This window comes from Odocoileus virginianus, chromosome 3 (assembly GCF_023699985.2).
Source record: "Odocoileus virginianus isolate 20LAN1187 ecotype Illinois chromosome 3, Ovbor_1.2, whole genome shotgun sequence".
NCBI classification, from domain to species: Eukaryota; Metazoa; Chordata; class Mammalia; order Artiodactyla; family Cervidae; genus Odocoileus; species Odocoileus virginianus.
In genome coordinates, this window is record NC_069676.1 from 615,167 (window position 1) to 636,276 (window position 21,110).

Genomic DNA, 21,110 nt, shown 5'->3' on the forward strand with positions numbered 1-21,110 from the left:
CTAGTTTGGGCCTGGTCAGGTCAGAAAACCCCACAACCCACACCTGGCCATGATGGGAAGAGTGTCTGGGAGAGAGAATGATTTCTGGAGTCAGCCAGGGCCCCCAAACCCCAGGCTGATTCCCGAATGCAGCATAATGCAAGTTCTTGCCAAGCATCGTATTAGAGCAGGGGTCAGATACATAAGAGTAGCTGTGGGGTATTTAATGAACATGTTGAACATGTTATTCACTCAGTCGTGTCCAACTCTGTATGACCCCATGGACTGTAGCCCGCCAGGCTCCTCTGTCCATAGGGATTTTCCAGGCAAGAATACTGAAGTGGCTTGCCATTTCCTTGTCCAGGGATTCTTCCTGACCCAGGGATCAAGCCCTGGTCTCCCGCACTGCAGGCAGATTCTTTACCATCTGAGCCACCAAGGGTATTTATTGTGTTGGCTGAAAAATTTGTTCTGTAACATCTTAGGGAAAAACCCTAAACAAACTTTTTGGCCCACTCAATACTATTAACTAAACACTTGACAGGCCTCACTTGCTGTTAGTTGTTGTGGAAGTCAGGCCACAGGAGAGAACAGCTCCCTGGTGCCTTTGCCCCTGTTCACACTGGTGCCTGGAGGCAGCTCCCCCTGCCCAGTCTGGGAGGGTGAAGCATCTTCCAGAGAACAGGAAAGCCCAGTGCATGCCTCTCAGCAGAAGAGCCACACCAACCCCAGCCTCCTGCCCACTCACATGGTAGGGTGGACCCCACCTCAGTGCAGACAGTGAGTCTGTGTCCCCAAAGCAGGGAGGCTCCAAGGAGATCCCCCCACACCCAAACTTGGAAGTGCCTGCCCTGACTCAGGATGAATAATTGAAAAGAAAACAACTGGGAAATAAGATTCGTAAGGTTTCTCTAACTCGTCAGTGACAGCCAAAGAGCATTCTTTCAAGGAAGACTTACACCCAACAGCTGCGTTGCATACAAAAATTACACAAAGAAGTCTTTTACAAAGAAAACACATTATTGAAAACAAATTATTGATGAGAAGTTAAGACAATAGGCTCTGATGAGAGAAAGTGTGATAGAGTTAAGAAAACAATGTGAGGAAACAATGTCATAAATAGATATAAAAAAAAATGGAGAAGGGAGTGGATATGAAGACAGTTAATAGATAATGAAGGGTTAATCATCTCACATGACATAAATACCAGCGTCTATTTCATGATATTGTAGCCCACAAATCAGAACTCAGTGCATGGCCAGGCTGATGGATGCTTTTTATCAAAGGAGAAATGTGTTATTTCCTCGGGTTTAAATTGAAGTCGTGGCAGATGTCAGTTCTCATCTCTATAAATGAAGGTTGCTTAACACAAGTGTCTGTATAAGCAAAGTTTGTAGAGTTTCAAGCTGTCAAATTGTCTGTCTTCACATCTGACTTGAACTTCACATCTTCATAGCATTTCTCTCTTGACTAAACTTTTCTTCCAGAATTCGTTGTCATCCATAATGGGATCATCACAAATTACAAAGACCTGAGGAAATTTCTGGTAAGAAACTGCCCCTGGGTAACATCTAAGTCAAGTGATATTGGTCTTTCCCAGAAACTTTCCAACCGTCTTATTTCCTGCCAGAAAAAAAGGCAGGAGCAAATTGCCATCCACTCTTGTCCACGTCACCACATTGGATGCAGACCTTCTCCCTAGCTCAGCCTCCTTCCCAGATCTCCATGGAGGAGAGGGAAGGGCATTCACATTTACCTCAAAGGTTGTTTCAGATTCACAGCAGATTCTAAAGAACAAAGTGTATTCACTAAATAATGTACCGACTCATACACCAAATGGAATGCAGGGTGGGAAGACAGACGCAAGTGTTTCGAGTATGAAGAGGCTGTGGTATTGGTTGGGAGGTGGTGGATTTGACTCAGTGTATTTGATCATTTTGATTGCTACACTTTTTGCAATGTCCAGATTAATTGCAAGGACGAGCTTCTGAGGCTGGATGATCTCAGGGAAGACCGCGGTGACTCAGCTGTGTTAGGCTGTGGGAGTGGGGCAGACATCTCTCATCCCTTCCCTGTTTCCCTTGCTCTCGCCTTAAGTCACTCCAAGGACAAGTCAGCAGGCAGGAGAGGGAGCTGGCCAGGCCAGCATTGCTCAACGCCTCTTATCTGACACTGTCCAACCAAATATTCCAGGAAAGCAAAGGCTATGAGTTTGAGTCAGAAACAGATACGGAAACCATTGCCAAGCTGATTAAATATGTGTTCGACAACAGAGAAACTGAGGACGTTACCTTTTCAGCTCTGGTGGAGAGAGTCATCCAGCAGCTGGTAAGTTGCGGTCTAAACCCCGCCTCCATTCCTGCTCGGTTTTCAGCAGCACTCGTTAGGCAAGCCCGCTCCAAGAACCTGAGGACTGAAGATGGCTCGCCCACAGTGTCTGGGCTTAAAAGGTTGCATGCTTGTAGATATGGGAGGAGTTGTGAGGTTTTGGCGGGGGACCGCCCAGGAGAGACCCCTCTTTGGAGAAGGAGGTAGAGTAGGCCCTCCGTGGGATGGTGGAGGGAGGAGGAGCGGGCTCCAGACTTGCTGGAGCCCACCCTCTGAGCATCGGGGCTGTCCATAGTTTCCCCCAAGATGGGGGCAGTTTGGAGACAGTGTTCAGGGCCAAGAGTCTGGAACATCTGGGGTCAGAGGCTTCTTTGGGTACAAACACTGCCGTTTAAAATATGTGACCCTTTTGTCGTTTCAGTCTTTTTTTTTTTTAAGTAAGTCTACTGTTAAACCCTTTGCCCTATGACTCCTGTCTTGGGGGACCTTAATTTAGAGAACATATTTATAAATAAAAGCCTGTCCCATAACTAATGCACAGTGAACCAGTTTAGTTTTGCAGCATAGTGTTTCCTCTTTCCCATTTGTAATTTTAAATTTTGGGAATGCATCCCAGTGGTGGCCCTTTTAAACATCAGTGGTGTACCCGTAGCCACACAGAGCTCTTTTTGGCAGAGACTGGGAAGAACTTTTCTGTTCAGTCCTACTTCATTGTTGACAAACCAGCAGGATGAATATCAGGCTCCTCAGATTCTGCCTAAACCCCCTCATCTGGGGCAGTTTGAAAGATCCTTAGAGGCCTGGAGTTGCTGGCCCTGGGTATCTCTGGTACACTGGCCATAGCGGGAGACCCTGGGTGTGCCCAGGTTCCTAAGTCTTAGAAATCCAGACTGATAGCTGGCTGTACATAACGTCAAGTAGGGTCCTGGTTAGTATGGATGGTCAGAATGTAGGAGAGAGTTTTGCATCAAGGTTTTAAATAGGGAGAGTATTTGGAGTCTTGAGATAGGAGAGCTGTATTCTAATTCTGATTTGCACAAACCAACAAGGTAAGACACAGAGTCGTTATTGCCATAGAAATAATAATTATAACAACTCATGCTTCCATGGCAGGCACTGTTCTAGGCACTTAAAAGGCTTTGGCTCACAGAAACCGTACAAGATGGCAGCTCACCACGAGGCACAAAGAAGGCTGAAGGATTGCCCCGTTAAGGCGAGGAGCCCGAATTTGAACCCAGGCACTAACGTGTGTGGAGCTAAACATAGGTCCTAGTTTAGCCCCTTTCATCCTCATGATTGCTCCCTGAGTAGGTAGAGTCCCTGAGGCCCTGGGCCGCACCCCTGCAGTCCTCATCTCCTAGCCGCAGCAGTCCACCCAGGTCATCACAGGGCCAGAAGCTGTTCCTTCTGGGCCTGGACAGGGGGATGTGCATTGCTCACAGTGAAATCCACAAGTTCCGGGCTTTGGTGCTGGATTGTGGTGTGGTTGGTTTCTGACATCCCTGTGCATGTGCCGTCCTGCACTCAGTACCCAGGGTGAGTGACCCCAGGACCGCCTGCAGTAAAGAGGCCCCAGGGAGAGCTGTCTGCAGTCGTGGACTGACTGGGCTGCAGCAGCCTAGCTTAGCCAGAGTGAGCTGTTCCACCCTCCTTTCTTGTCTTTTCAGGAAGGCGCATTTGCCCTGGTTTTCAAGAGCATCCACTACCCTGGAGAAGCCGTGGCCACAAGGTAAGGCAGAATGCACTGACATTTCCAGTTACAAATGAATAAAATAAAATCACTTAGCTTGAGGCACAAGGTAGGAGCAGGGCCTCTGGCAAAGTGGAAGATACTAAAGGACAACTGTGGCTGGAGTTTCTGATTTCTTTAAAAGAGAAACTAGAAAATTGGATATTTATTTGAAATCTCTAGTTTTTTTTAGGAATTGACAACAAATTCCAACTGAAAATAAAATTGTATAGCAAGGGCAGATCCAGGTTTCAGGTCAGTTTCAAAGATTCCCTTTAGAAAAAGGATGTAAAATTATGAACATGAAATTAAGAACAAAAATGAATGTTGATTTGAGTCCAGTAAAGAAGAGGCCTTGAAAGCCAAGAGCTCAAACTTCATCACCTTCATGCTGGGTGTGACCCAAGAATCAGCTGAGAGGGCCTGGGTCAGCCCACACGTCCTTCTGTTGGAGCCCAGTACTGTGTGGTTTCACACAAGTGGGTGTGCGGGTGCTGTTATACCACCCACCTGTCCATCTGTCTCTCCATCCACCATTTGTCTATCTACTCATTCACCTGTCCATCCCTTCTATCCATCCATCCGTCTCTCCATCCACAGTCAGTCTGACCATCTACACATTCATCTGTCCATCTCTCCAGCCAACGCTTGTTGAGCACTTACTGCGTGCTGAGCCGGGGGCCCAGGGACACCGGGCCCGTAAGCACTGGACAGTCAGTTGTGCAGGAGGGCAGAGCTGGGCTGAGAATGTCGTCCCCTGTGATGGGGGCCGGGAGGCAGTGCACAGGGGGCCCAAGGGAAGCAGGTGTCGGCCTGGCTAAGGCAGGCTGAGAAACCAGCGTGAGCAAGGAGCCTCGAGTGAGGGATCTGCAGTGAGGCCAGGATGGTGACAGGGAGGGGCGCTGGTGGGACTTGAGGCTCCTGTAGTCTCAGTGTGTGCTTCCTGACGCCTTCTATGTGCCCGGCATGGGTGACAGCAGTGAGCAGCTTTGTCTGGACACTACCCCGTGAAACCCGAGAGCTGGTGGGGAGTGGGGAGGTGGCAGAGGTCCAGCTCCGTAGGATCTAGGCTGCCCTGTGGGTGCAGGCTTCATGCTGAAGGCACTGGGGGCCATTGAGAACGTACCTGTGGCCCAGACTACCACAATATCAAGGCAGGAAATAATGTGAATGTATTATAACTTTATTTTTCCTTGAACAGGAACTAAATTGCCATTTGGAATTTAAGTATTTCAAATTATAGAATTATAAAATGCTCGTTGGTCCCTGTCACATTTTGAAACTCCTTTTAAAGTCTGTTATCATGATATTACTATTTTGAATGCAGGAGAAGGTAGTGTGAAGAAGCAATAAAAGTTTATTTTTCTAAATTATCTATAATTAGTGGTTCTGTAACTTCTGGGACAATCTTTGGGATCTTGGAGTTACTTTGCCCTGGGAAGGGGGCTCAATGTGGGTACCATCTCAGTGTTCAGAGGACATCCAGCCCAGCCCAGGGTGTCAAGGCAATAGGTAACTCAGTTCCCTCTTATTCTTACAGGAGAGGCAGCCCCCTACTCATCGGAGTAAGGAGCAAATACAAACTCTCCACAGAACAGATCCCCGTCTTATATAGGACACGTAAGTTACTTGAGAAGGACTTGAACAGCGCCACAGTGTTTGGGAGGCAGCAGCTCCCCTCAGAGGCAGGATGCGTTCCTGCACTCTGCTGGGACCAGGTCCAAATGGTTTTCATGCAACTGAGACTTGGCTCCATGTTTTCAAAAGCTTTTTATTGTGTATATTTTCAATAATGTACACAAGTCAAGGGACCTGTATGTGGTTCTGTTACATAAAGGCACCCATGTCCTGATTTGAGAGTTGATTTGGTTTGTTTTGTTAGCAGTCAATTCAGAGCTCTTCCTATTTGGAGATCTTTTACACAGTTTGGCTGATACAGACAGAGCTAAAAATTGCACATTTCTGCCATATGTATTCAAAGGGGAAACTAGCTTCTTCCTGTTGTTCAGAGGAAATAGTTTGAACAGGATTTGTGATCCTTCCCTTCGTTTTCTAGGCAATATTGAGAATGTGAAGAATATCTGTAAAACAAGGATGAAGAGGCTGGACAGCTCGACCTGCCTTCACGCTGTGGGCAATAAAGCAGTGGAATTCTTTTTTGCTTCTGATGCAAGGTAGCCAGACCTTGTTTCCTTTCTTTCTGAGGATTATGGAATCAAGAAAGACTGGCTGAACACCCTCCTTTCTTCCTTACCCCCTCATTTGAGCTGTTTTCTCAAAGCTCCGCAAGGGGAAGAGGTGAGGGCCCTCCCAAGGGATCCTCGCCCAGTGACCACTTTGGGCATGGCTGGCCGCAGCAGCCCTGGTGGCCAAAGGCGAAGTCCACTGATCTAACAACATGTGGGGCTGTACAGAATAATTGAGTTAGCTGCCAACATGGTAAAACTGGGAAGTTTTCCATAAAAATCTAAACGTCCGACTTTCCTGGATCACCAGCAGACCTGAGCACACCAGACAGCTCCCTCCAGTCCTTTGTGTGGCGACTCAGAGGCTGCTCCCTCTAGATGGGCAAGTGTCTCCGGCCTTCGGTCCTTCCTGAGCCTTGCCTGCCTTTGCCAGAGTCTGCCCATTCATCAGAGACACAGTCAAGACCGAGGGCTCTGGCCCAGTGGATCCCAAAGTCCACATTCTCACCAGTACACCAAACAGTAACTCTGAAACTTGAGGAGGCATGCTTCATGCCCATTTTAGTGTGTCCAAAAAAATGGATACACACAAATACACTCAGAAAAGACAGAAGCGCTTTCCTGCTAGTTGAAATAGAAAACCGTCATGTGCGCTTAGTCGCTCAGTCGTGTCCGACTTGCAAGTTCATGGACTGTGGCCTGCCAGGCTCCTCTGTCCGTGAGGATGCTCCAGGCAAGCACACTGGAGTGGGTAGCCATGCCCTGCTTCAGGGGATCTTCCCAACCCAGGAATTGAACTGGGTCTCCTGCATTGCAGGCAGAGCTACCAGGGAAGCCCTAGAAAACCATCATAAACACAACCACTACTACCTCCTTTATCCAAATCGTCATTATGCCTTTTTTCCCCACCACCCTCTGGCAGGGCCTCGATGTGAAGCAAGACCTCCCCAGGTGAGGTCTCCCGGGAAACCTGAAGTAACGGGGATCTGCAGCCCAGGCTGCAAGGCCTGTTTCAGCCCCCAGCCAGCACTGTACTTCATGCTGATTAGGAAGGAGCAGCAGTTCCCAAACTGTGTTTCTTAGTGCACCATTTCAAAGAGAAGCTAATATTTCAGTGCTTCTAAGATATATAGTTATTTTATAGATTTTAGCATCTATGAGTAGCATCTTGCAATTATAATTTGCTATAGTTTTAATTTTTAGAAGCACATAAAATAATCACAATCTTAAGATCAATATTACCTTGTATTCAGTGAAGTATGGTAGATGTTTCTCAAAAAAAAAGCCATAAGTACATGAAAGATTAAGCAATTATTTATAGGCAATATGATTATATACTTTTATATGATTATATAAAGTCCACCTGATAGGCTGTCAGAAGTAATACTTATGGGTCTTCAGAGTATAAAGACGTGGAAATTTGACATCCCAGGAGTAGCCACTTTGCTGTCAGCTTGAGATAGGTAGGTAGGGGACCACATCCACCCTATCCCCCACTCATGTCTCCATAAGTGACTGGTACAGTTGGCTCTCAGCAAAACTTTGTTGAACAAAAAAAGTAATCTGTTTACCACAGCTGGAAAAAAGAAGTTGTAATCCCTTAAAATAAATTTAAATAGAAACAATTCAGAACCTATTTGGAGAAGACTGCAAAAGTTTACCATAAGAAACAAGAAGAGATTTGAATACAGGGAGAGATTCCACATTCCTTGGTAGGAAAGTCATGTCCGACTCTTTGCAACTCTATGGACGATGCAGTCCATGGAATTTTCCAGACCAGAATACTGGAGTGGGTAGCCGTTCTCTTCTCCAGGGGATCTTCCCAACCCAGGGATCAAACCCAGGTCTCCCACATTGCAGGTGGATTCTTGTACCGTCTGAACGACCAGGGAAGCCCAAGAACACTGCAGTGGGTAGCCTTTCCCTTCTCCACTGGTTCTTCCTGACCCAGGAATTGAACCAGGGTCTCCTGCATTGCAGGCAGATTCTTTACCAACTGAGCTACCAGGGCGGTCCTAAAATAAATTTAAATAAAAATAATTCAAAACCTATTTGGAAAAGACTACAAAAGCTTACCATGAGAAACAAGAAGAGATTTGAATAAAGGGAGAGATTACCACATTTCTTGGTAGGAAGGCTTAATGTTGTTATGAAGACATTAATTGGTTTACAGTTAATTTAATAATTTAAAATTATTTTTAAAGAAATTTACTCTTCTTTAATTAATCTGTAAATTCAATTCTATCATTAAATCTTTGACATTCTTTTGTTTGTGTAAGTTTTTGGAACTTGAAAAAGTGATTCTACAGTGTGCTGTGTGTATAGATGAAACAGTACATATTGGAAAATAAGAGTGACGGAGGTGACCGTCTGGTATATGAAGGCATGCTGTGGAGCTCTCGTGACAACAGTGACCAGCTTGCCCTGTGCACTGACAGCTGGACACTGTGAGGAGGGCTTTACCAAGACTGCCTCGTAGTCGTCACAGCAGACCTCTAGAGGAGGCACGGTGGTCACCTTCCGTTTTGAAGTTGAGGAACCCAAGGCGGGCTCAGAGGGGCCGTGTCTGTGTTGTCCAAGGCCACAGGCTGGTAAGAGACAGGGATGAGGACTCACCTCAGGTCTAACTCCTGGACCTGTAATCTTGATGACTCCCCATCCATTCTGTAAATTAAAACAGTCATTATATTTAAACATGCAGATTACATGCACACGTAAATCAAGCACACATATTAAGCCCTGTCTGAAGGAAAGTACAGTGGAAGCAGTATTTCTTTACTGGAGATTGAATCAGGCCATTTTTACTTCTTCCTGTTGTTGACTGTGTTTTCTGCTTTTTATTCAAAGAACATATATTGTTTAAAATATTTTTTCTAGTGCAAGGGCTTTCCATCCTACTTTATCTTTCTTCGCTGGGATCTGGAGATGCCTCTCTTAGAGCCATAAACTTGATTGTTTTCTCTTTTTAACTCTGTATCAGCAGTTTTAAATGCTCATTTTTCTGCACAGGGTACGTATCGGTGTAGCACTTGGCAGAATGAGCGTGTTTTTCTCTCATGGTCCTTCAAGTACCACCTTCATAGTGTTAAGTGTTAGTCGCTCAGTCATGTCTAAGTCTTTGCAACCCCATGGACTAGAGCCTGCCAGACTAGTCTGTCCATGGAATTCTCCGGGCAGGAACACTGGAGTGGTAGCCATTCCCTTCTCCAGGGGATCTTCCTGACCCAGGGATCTCCTGCATTTGCAGGTGAATTCTTTCCTGTCTGAACCACCAGGAAAGCCCATTCTCATGACTTTTACCATATCTGTGTACCACCTGTCCTATTGCTTACCTTTCTTTTTCATTTACCATCTCAAGGGAAAAATCGTTATTACTTTCCACACAGAGAAAGTTAATATAAAAATAAACACAGTGACTACACATTTCATTAATGGGTAGATCTTACAGTTACCTTCAAGTCCCTTCCTTGGCTTGCCTGCATGTGTGTGTGTGTATAAGGGGAGTCCTTTGTCCGAAGGAGTTTCCCACTAAATGGATTTTGTTGTGTGCCTCCTCCATGGTCTTCTGTATTTCCTGCAAACAGGAGTTTACAGTTATCTAGAAACTTGACCATCAGGTTTGATTTTTTTTTGGCAAGACTATTTAATAGGTAGTGTGTACTTCCATCAGGAGGCTCTATGTTTCATTGTCCTTTTGCAGTACTGTTAAAATCAATATCACCGGCCTTATTCATCCATTATAAAGCTGCTCTCAGATTTTCATCTCTTCGTGTCAGTAGCCACTGATAGACCTTGATTAGAGCTATTAACAGTTATAAGTTCATAGGTTGATTATTATAATTCTGTCATTCCTTATTAGCTGTATTTACCTCCTATAAAGAGAAACTTGTCTTCTTAAAATATGGTTATTCTGAAAGACAGATCATTTGGAAAGGCAAGATAAATGTTTCATACTTTCCCTTTATGATTCAGAATAATATGTTAGTTCTTGAACATTCTCCACAGTTGACATTGTTTGGATCCTGATTTGAAGAAAACAATTATAAAAGGACATCTATGAGATTATTGGGGAAATTTGAACCTACTGGATATTTGATGATACGAAGGAATAACTATTACTCTAAGATGTGATAATGGTATTAGACTAGGGTTACAAAATAATTCTTATCTTTTAGAGCTATAAGCCAAAAGGTTTACAGATGATTTGATGTCTGGGGCTGGCTTCAAAGTAGTTCTGGGGGCTGGAAGGGGCAGGAGGTATGAATTAGTGTAAATATGGCATATGGCAAAGTGCTCTTCGGTGCTGCTGATACGGACCCACAGTTGAGATGCAGTGAGTAACTGCCATCTTGTAACTCTCAAGGGTGGGCCCTGTCTCTGACACCCATGTTTTCCTTGCTCCAGTGCTATCATAGAGCACACCAACCGGGTCATCTTCCTTGAGGATGATGACATTGCCGCAGTGGCTGATGGGAAGCTCTCTATTCACCGGGTCAAGCGTTTGGCTAGTGATGACCCATCTCGAGCCATCCAGACCTTGCAGATGGAATTGCAGCAAATCATGAAAGGCAAGTGTCTTTTGAGAGTCCCCGTGCAGCAACCTCAGGGGCAGGTACTCTGTGGGGGAGACTGTCTTCCCAGTCCAGGGTGGGCACCACAGCCTTCCTCCCTGCTCTAAGCACTGGGGTGGGGCCGCAGGTGGTCTGTGGTTCATGAAGCTCAGGGAAGGTGGGGTGCCCGGCCTGGCTACTCCACAGGGAATGTCTGACGGTGTCCAGGCACCAGGTCTTCCTGCTTGGTCTGACCTCAGTCCATCAACTGCCTCCCTTCAGAACTCTAGGACACATTCCTACGGGCCTGTGGTAAACAGGACTGCTTTCTCCTCACCAGGGGAGCCCGTCTTCCTGCCCCCACACTGGTCTCTCTGCACACGCTTCTCCACAGGGCCACCTGGGTAAACTTATAAGAGCGCAAATCCTACCCTTTTATCCTGCCGTGTAAAGCCGTCCGATGGCTTCCCGCTGCTCCTTGAATAAAACCCACACTCCCAGCAACAGCCCACAGTCACCCACACCCAGCCGGGCACCACCTCATGCAACCCTTTCTCACTATGCCTCTGTCCACCCATCCCGCCCTCCTCGCCGTTGCTCAGACAAGCTGAGTGCTTGCTTACCTGAGGGGGGCACTCAGCTTCTCACAGGACCGGCTTCTTTTGGTTATTTCCCCCGAAACGTCGCTCCCTCAGAGAGCCCTCCTCTGATCTGTATCTGCTGCGGCCCCACCTCTCCTCACCTGCTCTGTTTGCTCCATGTCACTCTTTCTACAAGTCCTCTGCCGAGGGCAGCGTACAAGGACGCTGCAATGCTGGACATCATGCATCTGTATGTCACAGAGGGCACTCACCCCGTCTGCACACCTGTTGACAGGCATCAGGCATAACACCTGTCAGGATGCCTGGGATATTATCTGGTTTCATTCACATCAGAGCCCTAGAAATATGTGGCTCAAAAGGTTTTTTTGTTTTTCATTTCAATACAGAAGTTAGGAGCGTATTTGGTTTTAAAAAGTGGCCTATTTCCTTGGACTTGCTTCATGAGTACTTTCCTAAGTAGGAGTGTAGAAGGAAGGAAAGCATGGTGCTTTCTTGTGGCCTTGCCAAGAGGAGCATGGCCCAGGAAGGCCGGCCACTTGTTGCTTACATCCCTCCCTCCTTCAAGCTGCAGGGTATGATATGCACAGTGAAGACAGTAAGCATACCTGACCTGACTTGTCACTGTGAGTCTCAGATGGGACAATACCTGGAGATACCCTTCGTAATCTGTAGTGGCCTTTATACGTGTCCCTGTGACTGCATAACTTTTCTTAAAAGCTAAGCAGTGATAGTGTAACAAAATTAAAATTGACTCATCTTGTTGATGCTTGTTTGACCAGGTAACTTCAGTGCATTTATGCAGAAGGAGATATTTGAACAGCCAGAATCAGTTTTCAATACCATGAGAGGTCGAGTGAATTTTGAGACCAACACAGGTAATCCCTCATCCGAGCCCTGGGCCCATGCGTGGTCCCTGCTTCATGTCAACATTAATGCCCTGCACGTGTCCTGCAGTGCTGCTGGGTGGCTTGAAAGACCACTTGAAGGAGATCAGACGATGCCGACGGCTCATCGTGATTGGCTGTGGGACCAGCTACCACGCTGCTGTGGCCGTAAGTGCGACAGGCTCGACCCTCGATAGTGCCCAGGAGGCAGTGTCGGCTAGGGCATGATGAGTCTTAGATCCTGTCCTGGGTTTGGCCTTCCAAATTTGTTGCCATGAGCCAGTATGAGAACTGGCATGGAGCCATTTCTTCTGCAGTTCGGCCTGTGAATGCCTGAATCTCCCTGCCCACCTGTATGTAGCGATGTCTTAGAAGCTCAGCTGTCTTTGTCCCTGTAGTGTCTGTAACTGACTCTAGTTCCCATTTTTGTTGGCTTTAGACGCGGCAAGTTTTGGAGGAACTGACCGAGCTCCCTGTGATGGTTGAACTTGCTAGTGATTTTCTGGACAGGAACACACCTGTGTTCAGGGATGACGTTTGCTTTTTCATAAGCCAGTCAGGTAAGCGCTATAGGTTTCCATTAGTTCACCTCCGGGCTCTGTCCTCCCAGTGAGGTACTGCACAGCTCCCCCCCTCCTTCATCCAGCGATGTTCTCTGCACAGACTGTGCACCACATGCTCTGGGGCTCAGAGTCACTTAACCCTCAGAGTCATCAACTACCGTCCCGTTTTATGAGGAGGGCCGTACAGCAGATTTTCCTTCTCCTGACATTCCAAGTCCAGGACTTAAGAGCCCCCTCACCGAGGTACTCATAAATGTGTGTTGGGTTTAAATTAGAGGAAAGTTTAATGCTCCTGGTTGATAGTCCCTTCGAGAACTGCTTGGGCACCATGCAGTGCTCACGCAGTCCAGCGGTTGGAGGCATAGACACTCCACATGTAGAGAATCCAGGCTACCCTCTCTCAGCTCAGGAAACCCTGCCAGGGTGACTTTCTAACATTCTGGAGCATTTGTTCCAGCTCAAGACAGGACAGAGGGTCCGGGAGGTGATCCACAGCCGTGTGCTTGGAACTCATGCATGAGCTCTGGGAGAATCCTTACAACACTTAACTATGCAGAATTCCAAACCTTTACAGAAGAGAGTCTCACACGAGGAAGCGCCTAGCCTAAGCAGTTATGTTATGAAATAGCTCACCCCCCATCATAGCCACTTTAACCCCTCTCTTTCACTGGCTTATTTAAAAGTCTGTATCAAACATGTTATTTTATCCATAAATATTTCAGAATGTATCTGTAAATGATAAAAGAAAAAATATAACAACAGTGTCATTATCACAACTGCAGCATTAACAGAATGCCTTAATATCTCTTTATGCTGTTTTCAGCATGAATTATTAATAGCGTTTCCATTTCAGTGACAAGCTAAGAAAAACTAACACTGACATACCCACTATCTAACTGACCACCTCGTTCTCAGGTGCTGCCCTCTAACTTCAGTTGCCACTTACCTTTGGGTTTATAATTCTATCAGAGCCTAAAAATGTTTCATGAATTGGTGGAAGCCACTAACCAAAGAATGGAAATAATGCAGTGGTACCTCATGAGTGACTTCATAGAAGGAGTTTAAAGTTTCATTTTGTTTAGCTCTTTACATTAAAAATTTTAAAACTATCAAAAATGGGGATACTGATGAATATAGATATGTCCCCAACTCCCAGCCCTGGCCCCCACTGGTGCTGAGAAAGGGCCATGTGGCCCATTGTGCTAGATGCAAGTCTGAGTGGAGACAGGAAAGGAGAAGTGGGCCACAGCTGCACCAGCCTGCACTAGAACAGAGTTAGGATGGCAGAGCCAAGAGTGGTGGCTGTGTGGACATTGAATGTTTGATTTTATGTTCTGGATCATATCTAATTTCACTTGAGTTCTTTAGGACTAACCAACAGGGACTTCTTGCTGTTTTATGCATGAACCTATTTAAGTTGTTTTTTAATAAAAATAATTTGAGTCCACACTTGGAGGCTACAAGAAATGTTTTCCTTTAAAACAAGATCTGTTTGAGAAGCACCATTTAGGGTCATTCCTGCTTTTTAAATATTAAATTTCAGCCCATTCTGAATGAGATTATTTAAAGTCCAAAAAAGAATACTGGGAGCCAGGCCCAAGCCAGGCCTACTCCATCACCCATAGCTAATTGGCCTTGAGCAAGTGAGGCGTTGATTTCCTCCATCTCTGAACACCTCATCCTAAAGGGGAAATGGAGGTGATGCCTCCCATTGGGGAGGACTTGTCAGGAGAATTCAGTGGGACAGTGGGTGAGAAACTACTTGTCACATAAATAATAGCGAAATCTTGAATCTGAGAATCCACCAGGGCACAAGGCCAGACAGAGTGGGTTAAATAGAAAATGGGAAGTGAGATAACAGAAGAGTAAGTATAAACCACTCTGTCTTATGATTCAAGAAAAATTAGAGAAGACCAGGGACAAGAGAGGCTTAAGCCATTTTTTTGTCATTTATTTTTATTAGTTGGAGGCTAATTCTTTTACAATATTGTAGTGGTTTTTGCCATACATTGACATGAATCAGCCATGGATTTACATGTGTTCCCCATCCTGAATCTTAAGCCATTTTTAGAAAAACTTGTCTCACATATTTTTCATGAAAACCTCAATTGTGGGATTTAAATGTTCCGTTTAACATTCAACCACACACAAACTTTTAATAAATTCCTTCCAAATTAGTTCCACTTACGAGTCAGCTTTCATCTTCTAATTACAGAAATGATCACAGTGAACCACACTAACTGCATTACTAAACACCCAAGTGATGAAGTGATTCTCATATGCCTCCGCGGTGGCAGTCCCCATGTGGAGGCCCCTTCCAGTTGAATAGTTTACCAGTTTTCATGATCAAGGTTTCAGCATCCCTAGAACATGCACTTCACACTAAACAGTAAAATGAGAAGTGATAAATTAATTTCAAACTTTGAATCCAAATCCCCATGAATGTTTTATTTTCCTATTTACTTTTAAGACTAAAGAGTTCTCCTTTTTTCAAGATCTAAGTGCTAATTGTGTCTCTGGCATTCAGTTCAGTTCAATTCAGTCGCTCAGTCGTGTTCAACTCTTTGCAACCCCATGAATCGCAGCACGCCAGGCCTCCCTGTCCATCACAAACTCCCGGAGTTTACCCAAACTCATGCCCATAGAGTCGGTGATGCCATCCAGCCATCTCTTCCTCTGTCATCCCCTTCTCCTCCTGCCCCCAATCCCTCCAAGCATCAGGGTCTTTTCCAATGAGTCAGCTCTTCACATCAGGTGGCCAAAGTATTGGAGCTTCAGCTTCAGCATCAGTCCCTCCAATGAACACCCAGGATTTATCTCCTTCAGGATGGACTGGTTGGATCTCCTTGCAGTCCAAGGGACTCTCAAGAGTCTTCTCCAACACCACAGTTCAAAAGCATCAATTTTTCGGTGCTCAGCTTTCTTCACAGTCCAACTCTCACATCCATACATGACCACTGGAAAAACCATAGCCTTGACTAGATGAATCTTTGTTGGCAAAGTAATGTCTCTGCTTTTTAATACGTTGTCTAGGTTGGTCATAACTTTCCTTCCAAGGAGTAAGCATCTTTTAATTTCATGGCTGCAGTCACCATCTGCAGTGATTTTGGAGCCCAAAAAAATAAAGTCTGACACTGTTTCCACTGTCTCCCCATCTATTTCCCATGAGGTGATGGGACCAGATGCCATGGTCTTAGTTTTCTGAATGTTGAGCTTTAAGCCAACTTTTTCACTCTCCTCTTTCACTTTCATCAAGAGGCTTTTTAGTTCCTCTTCACTTTCTGCCACAAGGGTGGTGTCATCTGCATATCTGAGGTTATTGCTATTTCTCCCAGCAATCTTAATTCCAGCTTGTGCTAATAAAGAACATCTTACATGAAAAAAAAAAAAAGAAAAGAATCAACTAGAAAAAATTGTTGACCACACATTTTCCTTTCTAAACACACACAAACTGTCTGGGCACCAATTTCTGCCTAAGAGCCAGAAGTAAATGAGTCAGGGGTGGAGGTTAAGGCTGGCAGAACCACATACCTGTGAACTGAAAAGAAGGATCTGTGCGGCAGGGGAGACTGCAGACACGCTCCTGGCACTGCGCTACTGTAAGGACCGCCGAGCTCTGACCGTGGGCATCACCAACACCGTGGGCAGCTCCATCTCCCGAGAGACCGACTGCGGCGTCCACATCAACGCAGGACCGGAGATCGGTGTGGCCAGCACGAAGGTAGGGGCCACGTGGGCACCCACAGGAGGGCCTCTGCTGGGTGGGGAGCAGAGGGGAGCCCTGGAGGGGAGCCCCGGGATCTGTCTCATCTTGAGCGGTCACCACATGCACATTGCCCCAGTTCTGCTAGCACCACTCTTCTGTCCTCAGGCTTACACCAGTCAGTTCATCTCCTTGGTGATGTTTGGTCTGATGATGTCTGAAGACCGCATTTCACTGCAAAACAGAAGGCGAGAGATCATCCATGGCCTGAAATCTCTGCCCGGTATGTTCCAGAACTCACCTGCTTGTTGTCAAATCCTGTGGACTGTTCCTGGCTGCTCCTTTGCCTGACTCTTTCTGTAAATGATTCTGTTAATCATTCCCTTCTCCTCAAAACTTCTACTTACTGCTAAACTCCTGTAGCAGCCCCCGCACTGGGCCAGGATTCCAGTCCGCACTTGTCCTCAAGTGGAGCCCTGCACGCTGGGCCCCTGTGCCTCTGACCCTTGCCAGCTCCCTTCCCCTCCGGGGCCTCCCTCACCAACCTTCTGATCTTCAGCAATGCCGAGCGCTTTTCACCGGAAGACATTTGTACTGGCTCTTTCTTCTACCAAAACCCTCTTCCTCCAGCTCTTTATATGACAGACAGCTCCCGTCACCCAAGTCTTAGCTGAAAAGTCGCCTCCTGAGACCCTCCTTGGTAACCCTAGTAGGGGCCTTAATCTGTGCAACCCCATGGATTGTACCTTCCAGGCTCCTCTGTGCATGGAATTCTTCAGGCAAGAGTACATGCCCTCCTCCAGGTGATTTTCTCAACCCAGGGATCGAACCGGGTCTTCTGCATTGCAGGCAGATTCTTTACCAGTGAGCCACCAGGGAAGCCCAGTCCCCTGCTTAGCTCTCTATAAGCAGGAACCCATTTGTTTTCTTTATAGCACGTGCCGTGATTTGAAATTACCTGTTCTTCCGTGTATTGGCCTGTCTTCCCCAACCGTGTCAACCTCGTGAGCACCAAGTCTATGTGTCAGAGACACTGCTGGTGTCCAGGTGTCCAGCCAGGGCAGACAGTCAGAAGTTGCTCAGGAAACACACGGGAGTGAACGGCCCCAAGGCTCCTCTGGGCGGGGCTGTTCCCAGTCTTACCAGACTTTCTTCTGCAACCAAGGGCAAAGAGAAGGCAGTGAGGGAAAACCACTGTGTAGCCATACAAGATCTCAAGGTCTGAATCTAACCAAGACAACATTCTAAAAATTTATTAACAAGAAAAAGCATTTTAACTTTAAGCCAGGTAATAATCCTGCAAGAACAGGACTCTCTTCTGGTAAGTGGGCAGTTACCAAGATGTGACCCAAAGATCCTGGGGGTCTAAAAGACCCTTTCAGTGAAAACTATTTTTGTAGTAACATGGTATTCATGATAAATAAGATGCTTTGCCTCTCCTGCCATGTGGACATTTACAGTACATTACAGTGGCTGCCACTGGCACTTTCAGCACTCTTCAGGGCTGAGGCAGTACAATGTTCTCATGACCAAAATGCAACAACTTCACTTAGCAATGTCTTTGATTATGTGGCAAAATGCATTAAGCGTACTAAATTGTAACATTTTTTAATATTCGATGTGACAAATGGGACGTATGCAGAAAATGCTTCTGCTGCACCCTGAAGTCCAACGGTTGTTCCAGAGAAAAGCGCCCTGTGGTTGACTGAGTAGCACGCTGACTTGTTGTTTGGCAGCCATTTTCTCAAAAGTGAACCAACTTAGCCCAAAACGTCAAGAAAAGCTGGTGATAGTATCCATTGCCAATGATAACCTTTGAGCTTTCAACCTAAACAGGATCTGGAAAACTTGCAGCTGTCAGCTCAAGTGTGACGACCTCCCAATACTCAAAAACATCTCTGATAAGCTCACAGTGATTTTAACAAGTCTGATTTTTTTAAAAAAAATATTTTATAATGTGTCCATTTTTGGAAGATTTGAATAATCCAGTGAATCAATATTTTGCAAATGGCCAATGCAGTGTTACAAAATTATGCACAAGTAAAAAATCCACTTAAGCAAGTACACAATGGACTAATATGTTTTAAGTTGACAAAGTAGGAAATTTTTATTGATATGATCTCAGATACCACATTTGCACTTACTGTTTTAAGAAATTGTCACTTCTTAAGTTTGGCGTAATATCAAAGACATTCACAATTATTTGAAAAATTTATTTAGATACTCTTTCTTTCTCCAGCTACAAATCTGTGAGGCCAGACTTTCTTCAACCAAAAAGCATATTGCAATGGATTGAATGAGGAAACAGATAAGAGAATCTGTCTTCTATGAAAAAGTCAGGCATTAAGGATTTACAAAAATGTAAAACAGTGCCACTCTTCTCACTGTTTTTTTTTTTTTTTTAATTTCATGGGTTTATTGTTCTTTTTAAATGAGTGATTAATTTTCTCAGTTTCTAATCTGGTAAATATTGATAGATAAATCCCACAAAAATAAAGGCTCTTAGAAATTCACAATAAATTGTAAGATTATAAAGGAATCCTGAGACCAAAGAGTTTGAGGAGTGCTGGTCCATCTCACACAGGCTTTTTTTCCAGACATAGCACATGGCCAGATAAGGGGTATTAATCTGGAGTGTCAGCTCTGGCTGGCCAGCTGGAGATTTAGCCTCACTGACCCTCTGTTGCCTTGCCTGTAAAATGGAGCTAGAAATAACACTTCCCTGCTTACCTTATGTGGTCAGGAAAATATGAGCACAAATACAAATCACTGTCACAATAAAATCCCAGCCGATAACACAAGCTGTTTCCCATAATCTGCATTTAAAATTCTTTTAAACTAATGCAAGGGAGACAAGTGTGTAAGCGATGTGAGTTCAGAAACCATGACTTTTCTCTGTGAATCTTGCTGTATAATTGGTGTGACTGGCTCTCCCACTCTGCTGTGTGCTTGATTAGAGCTGATCAAGGAAGTGCTGTCCCTGGATGAGAAGATCCACGACCTGGCCCTGGAGCTCTACACGCAGAGGTCGCTTCTGGTCATGGGGCGAGGCTACAACTATGCCACGTGCCTGGAAGGAGCCCTGGTGAGCACCCTCTGCCCAATCCCCACCTCCACCGGGCCCTGAGTGAGGGCAGGCGTGGGAGACACCTCAGGAAACTACAGGAAGGAGGGCAGGGTATTGGGCTGGGGGCGGGGAGGGTGTCTCTCTGACCCAGTGTTCTAGCCCTGCTGACGGGGAGATGCAGGTCTCTCCTGCAGAGAGGGGCAGGGCCCAGAGCCCTGGGGTGTGAGCCTGCACCAGGCGCTATCTGGGATAGCCCATTCAAACCTCACGAGCATCTTCTGAGAGACTGGCAGTTATTGTTCACGTTTGACCCAGGAGGACATTGAGCCTCCAAAAACTTCACCTTGCTCAAGATTACATAGTAGAAGTGATCAACCTGAAATTCAAACTCAGTTGAAAAAAAAAACAAACACTTTGCTTTTTTCTATTACCACAAGAAGTCTGTGTGGGAGGATTTGGGCAGACCAGAACTGCAGGGTAAAGTCTCTACAAAGTTTCCCGTGTTACTCCTCAATCTTCTGAGGTGAGGTGAGATCCTACAGGAGATAAGCATAGAAAGCCATGCAGTTTTTATATCAATGACTGGCTGTTTTGCCCACTGCAGCAATAAAGATGTGGCTTGAGAGAAAGCTGATGGAGTAGGGGCAAGATACCAAGACCACAGGGCTAGTAAGAGGGTGGAAAGAGATGTACAGAGACCCGAGCCTAGAGCTTGGCTTACTCACTCTCCACTTGCTGTTTATGGATCAGATGATCAAGCAAGGTAAATGGGAGACAGTGTCAGAAGGGCGGCAGCATCTATAACTCAGCTAGAACCCCCTCCTCTCCCTGTGGAGCAAGTGCCTATACCCCACCACTGCGCCCAGTTGGAATAATGATGCCACTGGCAGGAAACAGTATTATAGGAGGTAGGGAATTGGGGTGAGGTGCAAGCCATGAGTTGCCTGATTGCAGTAAGCTTCAGCTCCCACATCCTTCCAGTGGAGATTCTGCGTCTGTGAGAGGCCAAGCACACAGCTGCTTAGGAGCAATAGCCTCGTTGCTCAGGCAGGGCACCTTTTCGGTACCGCACAGCTATCCTCTGCTGTCTAGTGTGGGGTGCTCAGCTGCAGCTCCTGAGTGTGCTGGTGAAAGATGCATATTCAACTGTCTCCAAGTTAGTCCTAGAGGAAAGAAAGAAGCTTTTACACTGCTGCTGGCACAAGTCCGTGGCCCCTCTGTGGTCGCTTGGGCACAGTACTTCTGCTGTCTGCAGCATCCAGGGTGGAGCCACACTTCTAACAATGTTTCCCTGACCCAAATAGTTCTAGGGGAGTTGACAAATGTTTTCTTCAACACTCTCACCAGTTCAGTGACATGGGTTTTAATGGTAACTGGGGGAAAAAAAAAATGGATCTCTCTAAACATAGGAGGAAACTCCATTAACACCCCAGTGTGTGTCCTTTTGCTTAACAGTTAAGTTGGAGCAACACTTTAGAAGTTATTAATGATCTAGAATTGAGGGATTGGTTAATCAGAT

The 21,110-nt window shown here is 45.8% G+C and overlaps 1 protein-coding gene across 2 annotated transcripts in view; it reads left to right on the forward strand.

Moving 5' to 3' along the window:
• The window catches only part of GFPT2 (glutamine-fructose-6-phosphate transaminase 2), a 43,490-nt gene that overhangs the window by 18,581 nt on the left and 3,799 nt on the right, over nucleotides 1-21,110 (forward strand). Inside the window, exons 5-16 of one of the 2 annotated variants that reach the window (XM_020914853.2) lie at nucleotides 1,467-1,525; nucleotides 2,173-2,307; nucleotides 3,975-4,036; nucleotides 5,577-5,656; nucleotides 6,093-6,210; nucleotides 10,627-10,790; nucleotides 12,154-12,249; nucleotides 12,329-12,426; nucleotides 12,698-12,818; nucleotides 16,385-16,542; nucleotides 16,693-16,807; nucleotides 19,482-19,609. In XM_020914853.2, coding sequence (XP_020770512.1) covers nucleotides 1,467-1,525; nucleotides 2,173-2,307; nucleotides 3,975-4,036; nucleotides 5,577-5,656; nucleotides 6,093-6,210; nucleotides 10,627-10,790; nucleotides 12,154-12,249; nucleotides 12,329-12,426; nucleotides 12,698-12,818; nucleotides 16,385-16,542; nucleotides 16,693-16,807; nucleotides 19,482-19,609 — 1,334 coding nt within the window. Of the gene's footprint in view, nucleotides 1-1,466; nucleotides 1,526-2,172; nucleotides 2,308-3,974; nucleotides 4,037-5,576; nucleotides 5,657-6,092; nucleotides 6,211-10,626; nucleotides 10,791-12,153; nucleotides 12,250-12,328; nucleotides 12,427-12,697; nucleotides 12,819-16,384; nucleotides 16,808-19,481; nucleotides 19,610-21,110 lie in introns of both variants that reach the window. The other variant, XM_070460506.1, reaches the window with a different exon arrangement.